This window comes from Misgurnus anguillicaudatus, chromosome 24 (genome assembly GCF_027580225.2).
Source record: "Misgurnus anguillicaudatus chromosome 24, ASM2758022v2, whole genome shotgun sequence".
In the NCBI taxonomy this organism is placed as follows: Eukaryota; Metazoa; Chordata; class Actinopteri; order Cypriniformes; family Cobitidae; genus Misgurnus; species Misgurnus anguillicaudatus.
In genome coordinates, this window is record NC_073360.2 from 21710562 (window position 1) to 21729266 (window position 18705).

The window sequence follows — 18705 nt, forward strand, 5'->3', positions numbered from 1 at the left end:
GTAATTGCATAAGTGCTGCTGCCACGGACTCATGCTGTTATAATGGGATGGGAAGCAGCACCTAATGCACTATAGAAAGACCGTAAAACTGCATATGAGTCTCTGTATGCAGACACTTCCCAACAACCTTAGATGAGGTGTTAATGTTTATATGCAGATGGTTACTGGGAATTGTTTTTGCCTCCTTTATTATAAAGAAATTGGCGACATGACCCAAGGTCCACAAAGAGTGCCTGCAAGTGCGTTACCCATTAAATTGCTTATGTAAACCTTTGCACTCAATCTTTTTACTGAAATTCATTAGCATTCCCAGAAACAGTGTTGTCTTTGAAAGACACAAACACTATTTCACTGTGAAATAATGGCCGTCTTTATGGTGTTTGAAAGGTCTGCATATTTGGCTCGGGTACTTGACTGGGATGCCCCCCCCCCTTTTTATTGTTAAGTGCTATAGCAACTGCATAATAAATATTTAAACCGTGATCTGTGTCTTTACTGTAGAGTATTTGTGAATCTCTGATGCAAAATCTGCTAACTCAACCTCCATCAAAATGATGGTATTGACCGAATGCTCTTGCTCTTGTATCAAATACCATCGCTTCAAATGTGCTTAATCTCGGCCTTGGTCCCTATTGAATTGTTAAGTTTCTTTATTTTTACACTTTGACTTTAAAGGATTAGTCTATTTTCTTAAAAAAAATCTAGATAATTTACTCACCACCATGTCATCCAAAATGTTGATGTCTTTCTTTGTTCAGTCGAGAAGAAATTATGTTTTTTGAGGAAAACATTCCAGGATTTTTCTCATTTTAATGGACTTTAATGGACCCCAATACTTAACAGTTTTAATGCAGTTTAAAATTGCAGTTTCAAAGGACTCGACGATCCCAAACAAGGAGGCATAAGGGTCTTATCTAGCGAAACGATTGTCATTTTTGGCAAGAAAAATAAAAAATATGCACTTTTAAACCACAACTTCTCTTCTTCCTCTGGCTGTGTGACGAGCCAGCGCGACCTTCTTACGTTATTGCATAATGACGTCGAAAGGTCACGTGTTACATATATTAAACGCACATTTGCGGACCATTTTAAACAATAAACTGACACAAAGACATTAATTAGTATCATTCGACATACAACAAAGTCCTCTTTCTCCACACTTGTAAACACTGGGGCGTAGATTCGCATACGTTATCCGTGACATCTTGACGTGATGCCGTACGTGAGGTCGCGCTGGCGCATCACAGGACTGGAGGAAGACAAGAAGTTGTGGTTTAAAATGCATATTTTTTTTTCTTGCCAAAAATGACGGTCGTTTTGCTGGGTGGGACCCTTATGCCTCGTTTGGGATTGTTTAGAGTCCTTTAAAACTGCAATTCTGCAATTGTAAACTGGATAAAAACTATTAAGTGTTGGGGTCCATAAAAGTCCTTTAAAATGAGTAAAATCCTGGAATGTTTTCCTCAAAAAACATAATTTCTTCTCGACTGAATTTCTTTCTTCTGAACAAAGAAAGACATCAACATTTTGGAAGACATGGTGGTGAGTAAATATCTGAATTTTTTTAAGAAAATGGACTAATCCTTTAATTATTTGCAATGTTTTAAGTTACATCTTTAGTGATTTTAAATTGTTTACTATGTTTTGTCCAAAGAAGTGGATTTTTTAAAAATGCATGCACTTAGAGGGTTTTGCAGCGAAAGACAATCAAATGTGTTAAATACCAATAAAATGACCAAAGTGACATTTGTGAAAATAAGACATTTCAAGACTTATAACCTTTTTAATGCCATTAAAGGGAAATTACTGAACCCAAACATAAGAGCCTGATATCAAAAAAACATATTTTACAAGAAAACATGTCAGAAGCAGGGTTTTGGCTGGCTTCATATGTTTTTTCAACTGTTCTTACATGAAATGCCAAATTTGTTGAATTGACAGAGCATGGACCTCTATATAAACAGCATGCTAAATATAGCAAATTAATTCATATCTGCTTATCTTGTGGGAATAAGCAAATGCCAAAAAATATATGCGTCTGTGTGTTGACCTCAGGATAAATTGCACTTGCCACTGCTAAAAGGAGCATTAGACAATATTGCTAAACATTGCACTAATAGCAAATATAAATGTATTTTTGGTCTTTAAATGAGAGATTAGCTGTTCATAAGGTGACTCAAATTTTTAATATTACAGTTCTGTCCTGGCTTTTTTATCATATTATGCAGTGAGTGACCTACTTAATGAGCTACGCTGTACGTCTTTCTGTACTGTGTGAGATAAGGCACTGTTACATGGCTTTCTGCCCAGCAGGTCACTGTCAACTGCCATTTCATTAACCAAACGCATTCTGAACAGCTCAATGAATCACTTTAAAGCACACAAGCTTGCATCAGCACGCACACATGTGTGCACTAATGTGTGCATACTCACTCACTTGCTTTCTCTTACCAAAACACACCCTCAATATGCTCTTTTCTCTGTTATTGCTTCCTACGCTGTTTAAATTTGACTTAATTCAGTTATTTTTTACATTAGCAAAAAGATGCTTCAAAGCAGGCCACTGCTTTTCTACAGGCTGCACTATCTCTCCCTTATTTCACTTTACAGAAAGAGAGAAAAATTATTCTAGGACAACATGTGCACCCAATCAGATCTGCAGTGTTTAAAGAGCTCTTGCATGAACCTTAATGCCAGTAATGGCCCTTGCCTTCTGCCAAAAAATGTGAAATAGTGAATTAGGCCATTGTTTATATCCGGACACATTATAAAGGGCCTATATCAAATGACACGAATGCATTCAAAGCTCATCTTAGTGAAGTACATGTCCATGGATGGGTGAGATAGTTGAGATTTAGATCACAGGTGTCGTTTTAACCTTTCTCAAAGTAACAGGAAACGTTTGTGCTTATACAGTGAAATGAAAGTTCCCCATAAATCAAAACACGTTTTTTTGGCTTATCTATAAACTAGTGTGCTTCAAAACCTTGACAAAGTATACAGTCTCTCATTTATGCTAATACAGATAAACAATTTTTACACATAATTCTGCACTTCATCTTCTCAACAGATAGGCTTGAGGTATTAATGTACAGCATGTGATATGTCTAAAGTCAAAAGGAGAAGGAGCTACTCAATATGTCCCACACCAACTTCCTGTTTCAGTGAAAATTACGTCAATGCATTGAACAAAGCTATGCATTTCAAGGCACATCAGAGGGTCTTTTAATAACTTCATAGCTAAAAAAAAGTAGCATCTGTAAACGTATGATGTTAGACTTATGGACATTTTTACTAAGTTTGACTGAATACTTTTTGTCTTCTTTTTATATTAAGGTATATCTTATATAATATAATAAAAATAATAAACTTTATTTTATATAGTGCCTTTAAAGTTGAATCTTAAAGCACTTTACAGAAACATAGAAAATATATTGTAAAAAAAACGCATACATTCGTTAGAACATAAAATGCATTAAAAAATGGGAAAAAATCATGTATATGCTAGGCTAAAAAAATAAGTTTTAAGTGAAGATTTAAATCTCAATGGGAAGAGCATTCCAGAGCCTGGGAACAAACAAAGTAAAAGCCCGGTCACCCATAGAATGTAAATGCAGGAACGAAGCATGCAGTTAAAAGTTCAGACAGATGTTGTGGCACTAAACCATTCAAGCCCTTGTAGGTGAGCATGAGGATTTTAAAATAATATTTTGTTATCTAATGCAAAGACATTCGTATATTTTTTATTGGTTGCATAATTATATTTTAACTTCAACTGGCCTGTGGCTTGATTGAAAGTTATGAGTGATAAAGATAATGTTATATAATTGACATTACCACAGCAGTTTTGCAACGCTTGGCCATATAGAGATTATCTGTGACAACTTGGTATTACTGCAATTATGTGGTTTTGAAGCCGTTGCTTTAGTTCACAGTAAAATCACATAATTGTTAAAAGATGACAAATGGTTTGGTTTGCACAGACTTCATATTTCATAGCAACACTTGAATCATCACATTACACTCTTTAGCTTTAGAGGTGCACACATTTCCAAACACAGAGCAATATTTTGCTATCAAAAAAAAAAGAAAAAAAAAGATGACGTCAGTGTTATTGGATCCTACCTCCCAGTTTGGAGTGGGCCTCTGAGATCACGGCACATTCCAGAACTCTGAGTCCAGCCGCAGTGTAGCAGAGATCCATGGGATTAAAGAGTCAGAGCAGGAGACTTTTTGACTGATGATGACACTGATTTTGGGGTTGTTGACAGCTGGTGGTACTGTTAAAGAACTTCCTCCTGTTTTGCTTCGGTTTGGTAAAGGGGCCCATTTGTTCCAGACCTGGATAATGTGACCACAAGGCCATCCACAATGGAAAGGGTGGAGATCCATTTTAGATCAGTTACACTCTTGCAGCAATGCTGTCGCTCGTACCTTATAATGTTTATTTGTAAAAACCAGCAGTTCCTTACACTGTCAAAAAAATTGTCAAAAATGGTCCCAAGCTGTCACATAAAAACCCTCTGATGTTCCATTTAGGTGCAGATATGTTTTCATTTGGTACCTTGGCATTACTATGCACTCTTTGGTGCGAATATGTACCTGAGGTACAGTACTTATACAGTATGAACTATTTAGGTGCAAAGATGTACATTTTTAAAGGGTATTGCCCCAGTGACAGCTAGGGACTATTTTACCATTTTTCTAACATTGTACGAAAATAGATGTAGTGGATCTTGTGTACAGATAAAACTTAAGAACATGCCCGTGTCATACTTTTTACAGTATCTTAAAAAAACCATGATAATTTACTCACCCCCATGTCATCCAAAATGTTGACGTCTTTCTTTGTTCAGTCGAGAAGAAATTCTTTTCTTTTTTTTGAGGAAAACATTCAAGGATTTTTTTCAATTTAATAGACTTTATTGGACCCCAACAGCTTAAAATTGCAGTTTCAACACCGCTTCAAGGGGCTCTAAACGATCCCAAATGAGGCATTAGGGTCTTATCTTGCAAAACGATTGTCATTCTTGGCAAGAAAAATAAAAGTGACGCGCCAGAGCGATTTAAGTAACTGCATAAGCACATCGAAAGGTCAAGCGTCACATTTATGAAAAGCACATTTGCAGACCATTTTAAACAATAGACTGACACTAAGACATTCATTAGTATAATTTCACATACAACAACGTCGAAACGGTCCTTTTTCGGCACACTTGCTAACACTGGGGCGGTAGTTTCGCATACTTCATGCGTGACCTTTTGACGTGATGACTCATTTAGGTGAGGTCGCGGTGGCCCCTCACACGGCTGGTGCAAGACGAGAAGTTGTGGTTTAAAAGTACATCTTTTTTATTTTTCTAGTCGAAAATGAAAATCATTTTGCCAAACAAGACCATCATGCCCAAGCCGGGATCATTTGAAGCTGCGCTGAGACCGCAACTTTAAACTGTATTTAAAATGTAAACTGTTGGTGTCCAATAAATTTGAGAAAAATGTTTTTTCCTAAAAACATAATTTCTTCTCGACTGACCAAGACAAACATCAACATTTTAAAGGGGCCATGGCACAAGACTTTTTTAAGATGTCAAATAAATCTTTGGTGTCCCCAGAGCACATATTTGAAGTTTTAGCTCAAAATACCATATAAATAATTTATTATAGCATGTTAAAATTGCTACTTTGTAGGTGTGAGCAAAAATGTGGCGTTTTGGGTGTGTCCTTTAAAATGCAAATGAGCTGATGAAATTCAAACACTGATCACAATGATGGTGGTTTGTTGCAATGAAATCTCAATTGTGCTTTTCTCTGCACTAAATGGCAGTGCTGTGGTTGGATAGTGCAGATTAAGGGGTGGTATTATTATAATAAGAGCTCCTTATGACATCATAAGGAGAGCCCAATTCCAACGACCTATTTTTTCATGTGCTTATAGAGAATGGTTTACCAAAACTTAGTTACTGGGTTGATCTTTTTCACATTTTCTAGGTTGATAGAAGCACTGGGGACCCAATCATAGCACTTAAACATAGAAAAAGTCAGATTTCCATGCCATGGCCCCTTTAAAAGACATAGAGGTGAGTAAATTATCTGGATTATTATTATTTTATTTTTTTAAGAAAATGGAGTAATCCTTTAAGCTTTTATTGCATTATTGTGACATTACTTTTATAACAGTTGAGAGATAATGTAAAAAGATTTTCATCAAAGTGGGGCTGTTTCCTGGAAAGGCTTTAGATTAATCCAAGACTAGGCCTTGGCTATATTCGGACATTTAAATAGCTTTTAGAATCAAACTTTACAAAAAAACAATACTGACGTGCAACTTAAGACAAAACAATGGCACTGATATATGTTAGGATTTATCAGTACAAGGTGTTTAAAAAATTAAGGGAGCTCAAAAATGCATTTTATTTTAGGATAAGCCCTGTCCGGGAAACCATCCCAGTATGTTTTGCATAATACAAAAATCTCATAGAGAGGTTACATGCTTAGTTGTCATAAAATTGCAAATACTTTTTTTTCGCACGACTTTAGGAGTACAATGTAACATGGACATGTTTTCATGAGATCTAACTGCGTATTATAATGCAAGGATGATTTACCTATTGGAAATAATGTAATTCAATATAATGACATTTATTAAAATCTTCCTTGGAAAATAATTCCAAAGTCCTGACAATGTTGAAACAACATATTATTATTTGCACTGGCTTTCATGTTTTGTTCCCTCACGCAAGCATTGATTAAATCTTCCTATTTTGGAGTTTACACTTAATCTCACACATAATTTCACCCGTTTTCTCACCTGAAAGGTAAAGAAGAGAGGCTTTTAACATAATGTTTGCACCTTAATGCAATCACTGTGCAGGGCCCCTTTACTGTGCTTCTATTGATCAGGGCAAAGAAGGACTGAATTTGGAAACCAGCGAGCAAGACAAACAGAGCATAAGGCACATTACTATTGCATGGCCACTCTGAGAGGTGAAAGTTTGCAGATGCTGAAGTTAAGTGCTGTAGCATTTTACCGGCTGTGTGGGAGTGCTTTTAAGAGCCTTGAATGAGGATCATTAGCACCCGAGCGACTTCATCAGACGGACTGGATTGCAGGTTTGTACGGTCATGCTGTTAAGATGGCACGCTTTAATGCAACAATGAGCAAATACTGTACAGTGGACAGCGCTTATCGACCCGCAGACCGCTGCAGACCTTTACAATCTAATAACAGTCTGCCTCACTGGTTTATGATGCATGAATATGGGGAAAACATTACAGCAGTTTTTTTACAGTGAAGTTAACTTCATCAGTTTCCATCATGTCAATTCATTATTGAAATAAACATGCCTCTTTCACCACAGAGACACCTATACTTGCATACATAAGGGATGACTCTATCTAGCAGTATAAGAAGTTTAATAATTTGTGCATTGCAGAACTAAGGATGCTGTATTTGTGTGTGCGTGCATGTGATATGACGTCAGATGGGAGGACCCTGAGGGAGTGTGTGGTCTCTTTTAAATGCCAGATGTGTCATTGTACAATACTGATAACAAGAACACATTTAAGAGGTCTGTGGTCTTACTGTGAGTGCTTTAAACCCCATACTCCAGATTAAATGTAAAAGCCCAAATAAACAGGATATGGTTTTTGCCTCTAAATATCAACACAAGCTGATCATTAAGAAATATCAGCAAATCAAAACGTGTCATTTACAGCCTTGGGTAAACATTATCGCTTTTATGATTGAATTTTTAAATGTTTGAAAGAGTTGTAAGAAAGAGCAAAGCTGATATTGTATCAGTATATTTATTATACTGGTTATCATATTAAGCTACGAGCCAAAAGTGGCTCAATAGCGCCGTCTTATGGACAAATATTATAATGTAATTTACAAACGATTGTAAGACTTGCTATCAGCTAAGGACACATGTAGTGTATTAAAATTATGACCCTATCTGTAAAATTCAGGCTCAATGTAATATCACTGAGCATTAAAGTTGATTTCAGTCATTAAATTCAATTTGGTCTAACCAACATTTCATAATATAAAAATATAAAACTTTACAATGCTAATATATCACACATAAAAATTAGGGGTGCACCGATATTGTAGCAGACACATCTAAATATTTTCTTTATTTTAGATTTAATTTGTTTAAATAATATTTTGACATATTTTGAGTTATTGGAGCTATATGATGATGTTCCAGTTTGGTATAAAGGTGGGACTCTTATTTTGAAAAGCGGCACCACATTGCAGTCACGGTTGTGAAAAAGCATATCTGCACAACGGTTTATCAGCTCCTTAAGTTTTATATTTTGTTAGCAACCCCCTAAAGGGCATAAGGTGTATGGTTCATATATTTAAACTATTGATTTAAGTAAATGCTGTGTTATATTTTTCACGATAATGCAGTCAAAGTGTTTATCAATATAAAGGCTGATACGCATTTTCTACTTGTTTGTTAGCTCTTACGGTGATCTGTTGGAGTTATCAAGGCTCAATAAAACTTCATTAAGACCATCAGTAAAGTTTTGGCAGTTATTAGGATGGGGTCCCCTACAGATATATCGGCTGATGATGCTTCTCAATTAATTACGTTGAAATGCCTCTACATCCAAAAGTCAGAGGGCGCTCTCGTGCAGAAACTCAATATGCGCTGCAGACGAAGAACCATACACACGCAGCTTCAGGAAATGATTTAAGGATATATTTATATTGCTGTTCTTCAAACCTTTTCAGGTATTTTCATGATAATAAAGAATAGTATAATGATTATGTGTGACGAGTGTTGCTTTTTCAAATGCATGTTATAAATGACTCAAACTAACAGTGATTTCAGTTTGATAAGGACTTACTGATCAAAAGCCGTAGTAGATGAAATAGCTGTGAATAATCTCGGCTGTGCGATTCGGAATAGTTATCGGCCACGCATTATTAGTATATATCGGCATTTATCGGTGCACCCCTAATAAAAATATTAATAATATTAATTTATCAAGAGCATCGGTTAACACCGGCTTGTTGATTAGATATTTGTAATTTATTCTTTACCCAATCACAGGTCTGCTCATAATGGCATGATCTACATTTCCAGGCCTCCTCTATGTCGACCCCTTTGGGTTCCCTCTGGCCCGTCCAGTATTCCAGATAACCCTTTAGATCCACCCGCAGTTGAGCTTCGTCGAAAGAAACGACTCTGGTTCCGATGGGTCCCTTAGAACCTTGATGGAAGTATTCCAGCTGAAGCAAGTCAATGCATGGAAGATCACAGCATGTCATAGTTAATAAAAAGGCATCCAACGCATCCTCAAAAGTAGCCACATGATACCCAATCCTTTTAGCATGGGCCTGGACTCCTGCTGCGAGGGCCTGGTGTGAACGTAGTTTGAGGTGATCTAGAATGTGATCTTTCTTCACTTCTCCTCTGACCAATCCATCGAATAGTAATTTATACAGGCCAACCTGAATAACAAATATGCATTCATACGCATTAATTAATATATGTATAAAGAACATAAATTCACCTTTGTAGATACAATGTATACCCAAAAGTATGAGGACTGTTTTAATATAAGTAAAGACAAATCTAATGCAATGAGCCCTATTATCAAACAGTAGTTTCTAAATAAAAGAAATTTAACATCTAGTTAAGACTTGAAGCTGTTTTAACAAACACATGGGGTGATTCTCGCGAAATTAGACTCATGAGGTGTCATGAAACATTCTGATCAAAAAAGTAAGAGTATCAAAATAAGAAGCATACAGTTACAAACATCTCTTCACATACTATTTTGCACATGATTTTAAATGACATCATACAAATTTTGTTGTTTATTCCACATTTAAGGGGGAAATTTTCATTACCGCAACGTGTCCGTGACTGGATTTGGATTCTTTGACATGAAAATATTTATCATTAAAAAATCTAAAAAAATAAAAAGCTTCAGTGCATGTTATACTATAAACATTTACAGCAAAGAAACAATGGTGATCATTGGTAAATGTAAAGACAATAATAAGGAATATAAATGTGTCCAAGACTAATTTTCTCATCCTCCGCAACAATTTTCATTCATTGTTTAAGCCCTTAAGGAACTAACATTTAAAAAAATTTGTTGGAAGGGACATCATTGACTGTGACACTCAAGATGGCTACCAGGTAAGCAGTTTTTATTTTTTCTCTCCAGATAAAATTTAATTTGGTTTGTCATAGTACCTAGACAACTTTTTAGTTCTCATTACCGAAACATGAGTTTGTAAATGCATATATTTAAAATAATATCATGTTGCGGTAATGATCATTTTTGATAATGCTAATCTAAAAAATTTAAATAATTCTATAGGAAATATTTTTTAAATCCTCTAAAAATAATGGCTATAGTAAGTTCAGACCTTAATCTTATATGTGCAAAAAAAATTGGTTTTAACGGCTTTTAAAAAAAATCTGATGCTGGACACCTTCGAAGTCTGGATTTCGTGAGAATCCCCCATGGGTGCTGTGATCAGATGACCAAATAAATATTAAAGAGAAAATGAACAAATCCAGCCTTTAAATATCTCACAAGCTCACCTGAAAGCAGTTGACTTTATCTTGTGCTGAACTAGGCATGGAATGCTGTTTGCGAGTTTTAAGCTCATTTAGGACAAGCTCCCCCTTCTGGTTATACATTAGCTCATCAATGACCCCCATTATAAAGACACCTTCCTGAACACCAAACACAGGGAACTCTCGCACACATTTTCCTGACAAGCAAAACAGGACAAAAATCATTACAAATGAATGTTTATAGCTTATGATAAGAAACTAAAATGTTTTTCACACTCGATCAACACACCTGTTTCTAATACTGGAATCATGTTTAACATGTTGAGAAGTTTGAGAGCTTCTGCATCTTCTCTGGTCCGGATATCTACATGGGTAACATCCTGTATCTCAAGTTCTGAGGAGTAGAATGGCATGAAATGTGGATTAGTGAATATACACACATATATTGTGTTGCACTATGCACCATTAAATAAGGAAAACCGTTTATTAATAAATCTACCTCTTGACAAATGAATGTCCTTTCCCATCTGGACCTCAGCACATTGCATTTCTTTTCTCTTTACATGTGGCTTCAAAATGTTATATACGGTCTTCATCTCACACCATGACTGGTCACACAGGAGGGTCACACTTAGATGTCGTTTTAAAAAGCGTTGCATTGGATTCAAGCTGTCTTCATGAAGACTCTTTCTCTTTAAACCCCTCACATCACCAGTTTGTACAGTTTGATGCCCTGAAGACTCTTTAGTACAGCTATGAAACATCAAAGTATGTGACGAAAATGTATAAATGTCCCATTGAACAGTTTTGCATGTCATGTATGTACACCACAACAAGGACTTACTTGTGCATTGATGTGGAAGAAACACATGGGCTGTCATAATCCACAATGGATTGTTTATCATCAGCTTTGTCAACAAGGGCCCGTTGAGACTCTTTGAAAAAATACAACATAACATCCCACATGAAAAATAGTGAAGTACACATTTACTATATTAACTGTGGTAAATTGTAGTGTACTGTACACTTTAATGTATGTATATTATTAAGCAGTAGCTATTAACTACAGTTAATTAATAAAGTTTAACCATAGTAAACATTAAGTGTTTTAATAATATTTGCTATGGTAAGGTTTAAACAGTACACTATTTAGGCATTTTACTGTGGTTTACTATACTAAATATAATCGTTAAAAACAAATATATTTATGATGGTGCTATCTTGTGTCAGGAATTACATAAATAAGCACACACAGACTCCGTTGAATTCTGTTTACAATGAAAATAACACAATCTTTACCGATGCTTTGTAGCTCGGTTGAAACATCAAGAAGTTCAGAGTCACTGAAATCATCCCAATCATCATCGAGCTGCTGCTGCTGCTGCTGTTGCTGTGATCCAGACGCATCCATCTCGAAACGAAACTCACGACCAGAATCTTTCAACTCATTCTTATCTTCATGCAAATAATTCGGAAAATGCTGTCGTCATGTTCATATCATAAACACGCCCGTAGTTTAATCAGCTGTTTACAGCACCATTTAATGCATTTCGTAATATTTCATAGTACGACATGCTCGAAGATAACACAGCGATGCTCCGCCCCCTTTAACGTCTTAACTATAATGTATTTGATTGGCTGATGTGATGCCCACCAAAGACCCGCCTATTTTAACATTACTTTTTACTCTCTTATCGGCTCAGAATCATTAGACAATCGTTAAATGATATTTACACTTTTACAAAAAATTTACATATTTAAAATTAAGAATATTTATAATTTGATGAGTTATTCAAATTCTATATTTTTTTAAGTTAGTATCTAGTTTGTGATTTTGTTTCTCCTTACGTCTCTACCAGTGATGGGAGAAACTAGTTACTAAGTAATTAGCTACTGTAATTTAATTACTTTTTCCTAAAAAGTAAGGCATTACTCTTATCTTTCCAGTAGTTTAATTACAGTTACCTCTGATGTAATTTAACTAAATACAGTGTATATGGACTGTAGAACAGTTATGTGTAATACAATAGTGGATTTAACATCAAAATTTAAAGTGCATGTTTTTATGTATCCTTCTCACTTTAAATACTGGGTGAGTTAATAGGAATAATGGTAACATTGTGTAGTTTACAATTCTCTCCATTAACTGGTTGGTTATTAGCATTGACATTATTGGCTGTTTATAAATACCTAAAAAAGCACATATTAATGCCTGATTCTGCAAAACCTTATTCTACATCCTTAATCCTACCCAAACTTAACAACTACTTTACTAAGTATTAATAGGCAGTAATTAGGACTACATTGGAGGGAAAGTAGTTAATAGTTTGTTAATAATGAGAATTGGTATATTTTTAATGTTCTTTTATATAATTTATTTGAGCCGTTTTCAGCCTAACTTTGTATCATTACTAAATAGGATTTAGAAAGTAATTAATACGTATTGGTAATTAATTATAATAAGTAATTAAATACTGTTTGAAGAGAGTAATTTGTACAGTAATCTAATTACAGCATTGAAGATGTAATTAGTAACTAGCAATTAATTACTAGTAATTAATTACTTTGAGTAACTTACCCAACACTGCTCTCTAAAATGTTTAAAATCTGTAAAGTTGATTTGCAACAATGTAAAATTGTGAAAGCACCCCTGACATCAATTTGAATTCAACTGAACAATACAATTGTAAATTAAACTTGCTTTTTTAATGTATTATTAATAATTAATCAGTTAATTTATTTTACTACAGCAATTTTACGATGAAAGATGAATAAAGACGAGGCCAATTGACAATGACGAACATTTTAGGATCTCTTCACACCTAGAAGCATCTTAAGCACACCAAAAAAAATATGTGCAAATAATGTCTATGTCTGTAGCCAAACCCAATAATCACTCAAAAAAGATGTCAAATCCACGAACAAGTCACAGAGGTGGGTGGAAGTGCTGACTCAGTAGATTGATTATTTTATTATCCGTGATTTCAGACAGTACTGAACTCAAACCTCTAAGGGGCGCTCGAGAACAATGAAAATTTGGGAACATAACTGTTCACACACACTTAAAATAAATCCAACACTTTAAATCCAATTACGAATCACCAATCATGAATTTATTTCATTTTAAAAGTTACTTGCTGTCTTAATTATTCTCACTGCGATAATTTTCATTAAAACAATATAAAACAATTTAAATAATTATCCTATATTGTTTTAAAATAACAACAGCACAACTACAAAAACAGTTGCAACGATTATGCCTCCCTAACAATGACGCAGATGAAAATTAATAACAAATAAAAACAAACAGGAAATAAATAGTAGAATAAAAGTCCCACTGATAAAACATACATTTAGACTGAAGTGCTGTTTGAAAGTTATTTACATTATAATTTATTTCAAATACTGGTCTACAAAACCTCAGTCTGCAGTATTGGGTTAATCTCTAATGCTAACCCAACTATTTAGCTTTCCTTCACAAGTAAATGATAAAGATGAAATCTTTACAACTTCCTAAAACCAAGTAGAGACACTGAAGTTAAGCATAAATATGTCCAAAAAAAGACTTACAGTAGTAAAAATATGCAGATAAGGTTAGGTTCAGATGAAGTTAATGATTCAAATATTTCTACATGGATATACCCATTAACCTTGTGCAAACAAACCCAAATACCCTGTCCGTTAAGAAAAATACATGTCAATTCTTTCATATACTGTAGGTCTCAGTGAAATACAACCATTTAATTTGTGAAAAAATTAGTATAAAAAGCTCCACCTTCGTAACTAAACCCAAATATGCTTTATTATTCTAGAACTGAATTAATGAAGGGGTCTGCTTTCCCACATCCCTCTGTGACAACCTATGTGTGAGCAATAAATCTAACCTTTCAAAGCAGTGATGGTCCAAGATCAGCAACATCTGAAATCTAACCATTAAATAACCAACCACACTAGTACATACAATTAAAAACCATACTATTAACCACGTTATACCACTACAGAGCATTGATGAAGCAAACCATCTGCGTGTCACTCTTAAAAACCTCTTAAAAACAAAAGCAACACAGTTGCTTACTTTCCTTCAACCTTAAAAAAAACCTTTAAAAAATGCAAGTCTTTCTTGGGAACCCCTTTCCAACTGGCAACAATTTAAGTCCAAGTTTCCTTTTTTGTCTCCTGGGACTCACAATGAATGCAGGCGGTGGTTTATAATTGGTACATATGGGCGTAATGTCAGGCACAAATACCCGTCTGTCTTTCAAAGACCAGCCTTGCAGTCAGACGCCTGCAGCTCTACAGCAGAAAAGAAGCGCTTGGCCAGCTTGTGCCCATCATAGTTGAGCTGGGTGGTGTAGAAGGTCCGGGTGTGTTTGGGGTACACAATAGTGGTGCTTTGGTAGCGCTGCACCCTCTGACGGGGCTGAAACTCGAGCTGGGTCTTGTAATGTCTCCAGGTGCTTTGTGGCAGGGCCAAAATTGTCTGGCTGCACATCTCCAACCCCAGACCTCTGGGTTGCAGGGTCACATCCTGGATGAAGTGTCGATCTGAGTCATAACGCACTGATGATGTATATCTGTAACAACACATGTAACACGTTAATAAATAACCCATCACCAAAAGTGAAACACTTAAATCATGTGGCAGAGTAAAAAAAAAATCACCTTATTTCTTTTGATGGAAGAGGATCTAGTTCAATGCCCTCTCCAAAGGACAATGCATGCAATTTAACTGGAACCTGCAATATTTGGATGCAATATACGCAGTTATGGCATAAATGTTTTCCTAAAGCAAGGTCAGACCACAGTCAAAGTTAAAAAGGTGCTTGAATAAATAAGATTTTCACATACCACAGCTGACTCTCTGCTTTCATCCTCAGTAATGGGGGTGACAGTCCCGGTGCCCTGCAGTAACCAAACACTTGGACTCGGGCTCGGAGGCAAACCAGAGTCCGGACTGTCAAGAGGCCGATCAGCTTTGAAATTCATATCCAGCGGATCGTCATCAGACACATGCTGTAAATTAAGCCTCCCCACCATTGCTTTTTAAAGTCGCTCCACAAAAAAACGGCAAACTTGAGGCACGTTCCAAACACAAACGTATCTATTGAAATATAATAATGTACAAATCTTGGGGTCCAACAGTGATCCAAATGTTTTGTATAAAGCAAAACAGCTGTGAGGTGCCGTGTCGATAATCCGTGTCGTGGCGCTCCCGTTTCCTCCTCGAGACTTGCAGAAATGCAGACCTGAAGAAGCTGCTGAGTGTGACCGTTGTCTTCAAGTTCAAATAGGTTTATAAAAAGTAAAGTGGAGGAAATCTCCTTTACTTTACATTTCAGCGTTTTCAGTCATCAGAGAAGAAAATGTGGGTCTCAACACTTGCCAGCCTACTTGCATTCACAACTGTTCACTCTCAAAGTCGTTCATTGTTTTACAAGCAACCGCACGTAGGGGAACGCCTACCAAACTGCCTCTCGCTGCTGATTGGAGGACCAATTAGAGAGAACCACAAGCCCCGCCCTTTCAAGTGTCAAACATGTTTAAAATCAAACATATAATTACAGTCCCAGTATGTTACTTTCTGAATATGTTGGTGGTGTTAAGAATATATAACCTGCAGTGTGTTCCAAGCATTTAAAACTTATAGCCTCTCACTTCCACCACATACTGATCGATGATTTTTATGACATCGTTTTGCACTTCTCATCAGATTCCAGCCTGACACTCACCAATAAGGTTAACGTTAACCTATTAAATTGCTTCATTTAATTTGTCCAGTGAAACAAGGAGTCTTCAAATTCGTTAGAGATATGGAGGTTACTTGGATTTTTTGCAAATTAGAAGTAGAATTCATAAAACATTTATTTAATATTAATGTATATTTACTCAGTCTTTTTGGATTGATGTGGACCATAGTTTTATTGTGGTAAAAGTGTAGTAACCATGTTTTTTGGTGTATTGATTACTATAAGCAAAACCATGGTTTTACTACACTAGCCATGGTTTAACTATGGTTTTTGAAAACAATGGTTATTTTGCGGTTACCTTGGTTTTACTACAGTAACCATGTTTTTTGTTTTTAACTTTAGTAAAACCATGGTTAATTTCTTGATATTCAAAAAAGTTAAAATTAAATAAAAAATTAGCTGGTAAGGATATTTTTTGTATTATAAAAGTAACTGTGTGAAGAAAGACTTACATACAAAACAGGTAAACAACAAACCCAACAGCACTTCATTTAAAACAGAAAACAACAGATTTAGAACAAAACTAAAGAATTATGTTGAAAATATTAAAAATCTTAGAAATAAAAGCAAAATTAATGTATACAATTTTTGAAACCTTTTCTTTTATTGATTTATTATAAAATATCCCCATGTTGTTTTTTATTTTATTTTAATTCTTCCTTTGATTTTATCCATTGGTAGATATTTTGAATGTAATAATAAACACATTGTGATCCTCTTATATGTACGCAATGTTCTTGTTCTTAAATAACAAAAAAATTCCAGGCTGACGATGATGATTGTTATTACTTTTAAAGCATTTAATAAAAAGGGTTGAGAAGTAAACTAATTGCTATTTTTAAGTTGGCTTTAAAGTCACAATTAAGAAATTAAAAACAAAATTTTTTGGAATAATGTGGTATTTTTACAAAGTGCCCATCTGTGAGCTTCATTATTTTTAAAACATTCAAGTGCCCACATAATCTTTAATTAAAAACGCAAATCTCCTCCCCTCCTCGAAATGATCTCTCTTCCAGTCACGAGGAATGACGGAAGGACAGGGCAGAGGAAAAGATCACAGCGATTAGCAAATAGCAGTGACCCAACTTCAAACGATCCAATTAATTCTCAATAGACAAAAGTCCCGCACTACCTTTTTTCTACTTCTATTTCATTATGATTTTAATAAAATATTGGCTATTTTGAAAGAAGAAGGACCCACTCAATGTCCAAATTCTGTTTGAGCAGAAAGTCAGTAATTGGTAACACTACGATAAGGTTTCATATGTGATTTTTGAAAAACACTTTGAAAAGGGAGTCAGGCCGAGTACCAAAACACACTTGTGGCCAATCAGCAGTAAGGGGCCAACATCGTTGCCTGGGTTGCGCTTGTGTGGGGTGGGTCTATCAAAAGAAAATCCAGATTCTATTGGGGTATAGGGGTGTTTGTTTAGGTGATTTCAAATATCAACATTGGCTTTTAGAAATCATGCACTCCGCCTTTAACATCATTTCTTACTCGTACATTTTTCATCTTTTATCAAATAACTGAAATAACCAACAAAATCGTTGTCAGACTTTTATTGACAAGAATTTGTTTCTGCAGTGGTTTTAAAAAAGTTAATAAGGCAGGAATGTTTGCATTAAAAGCAGTTAACAACATTAATCATCAAACTTATTGTTAAAGTGATAGTTCACCCAAAAATGAAAATACTGTCATCATTACTTAACTGCAATTCCTTGTAACCAGTTTTGGAGCACCACTGACTTTCATATTTTTTCCTCCTAGGTTTTTCTTCGAACAAACATTCATTAAAATATTTACCTTTGTGTTCAGCAAAACAAAAACTTTGGGGCAACTTGAGGGTGAGTAAATGATGAGTTTTTATATTTGGGTGAACTATTCCTTTAATATAATTGCAATCTTATTAACCCATTCTCAACATATAAATCATACATTCATTCAATGTTCTGGCTGTAAAAAGCACAGCAGGTGAGGCCTGTTAACAAATACAAAAACAAGTGCAGAGAAGCAACAATTATCAAGAACAAACTTATAAGAACAAAATCAAAGATTCCAATATTCATAGAAATATGTTATTATAAAGACTATATAATAAATTATGCCAAGCACTTATGACAAAACAAACAATTGGACAGAAGATGACTTAAATAAAAAAAATTGATCATCATCTTATACTTCTGCATTTCAATATTTTCCAATAAACTACAGTTATTGTTAGCAAAGAAAATCTCTCTGCTTCAGGAAAGCGCGACTGGTAAATATTTCTTCTTTACAGCTCCTGCAGGGTTACAACATCTACAACATACTTCTTTTGACGCAAACCTGGGAAAGCATTTTAAAAGCCAAAACAACTGGTTTGTCATTTTAGCGGGAGACAGGAAATCCCAGGCTCCTTGTTGTGAAG

General features: G+C 35.2%; 2 protein-coding genes across 2 annotated transcripts in view; both read right to left on the reverse strand.

The window, feature by feature from the left end:
- exo5 (exonuclease 5) overlaps positions 1-12178 on the reverse strand; it is a 37174-nt gene extending 24996 nt beyond the window's left edge. The window contains exons 1-7 of the mRNA XM_055196590.2: positions 11850-12178; positions 11395-11485; positions 11050-11303; positions 10840-10944; positions 10575-10747; positions 9056-9466; positions 4126-4341 (exon numbers count right to left, since the gene is read on the reverse strand). Of these exons, the coding sequence (XP_055052565.2) occupies positions 4153-4341; positions 9056-9466; positions 10575-10747; positions 10840-10944; positions 11050-11303; positions 11395-11485; positions 11850-11961 (1335 nt within the window). The 5' untranslated portion in view covers positions 11962-12178 and the 3' untranslated portion in view covers positions 4126-4152. The remainder of the gene's footprint in view (positions 1-4125; positions 4342-9055; positions 9467-10574; positions 10748-10839; positions 10945-11049; positions 11304-11394; positions 11486-11849) is intronic.
- A 1458-nt stretch (positions 12179-13636) lies between these two features.
- rflnb (refilin B) lies at positions 13637-15986 on the reverse strand. The gene is made up of 3 exons (XM_055196591.2): positions 15399-15986; positions 15213-15286; positions 13637-15124 (listed from the first exon to the last, which is right to left on the reverse strand). Exons 1-3 carry the CDS (start codon positions 15585-15587, stop codon positions 14809-14811), a joined length of 579 nt encoding a protein of 192 aa, XP_055052566.2. The 5' UTR covers positions 15588-15986; the 3' UTR covers positions 13637-14808.
- Positions 15987-18705: the final 2719 nt, after the last annotated feature.

Excerpts from the sequence above, each read along its gene's own strand:
- rflnb (XM_055196591.2), bottom strand. The coding sequence starts at position 15,587 with ATGGTGGGGAGGCTTAATTTACAGCATGTGTCTGATGACGATCCGCTG. Across the intron at positions 15,287-15,398 it reads AAAGCAGAGAGTCAGCTGTG|GTTCCAGTTAAATTGCATGC; the intron begins GTATGTGAAAAT and ends CAAATATTGCAG. Across the intron at positions 15,125-15,212 it reads CTTCCATCAAAAGAAATAAG|ATATACATCATCAGTGCGTT; the intron begins GTGATTTTTTTT and ends GTGTTGTTACAG.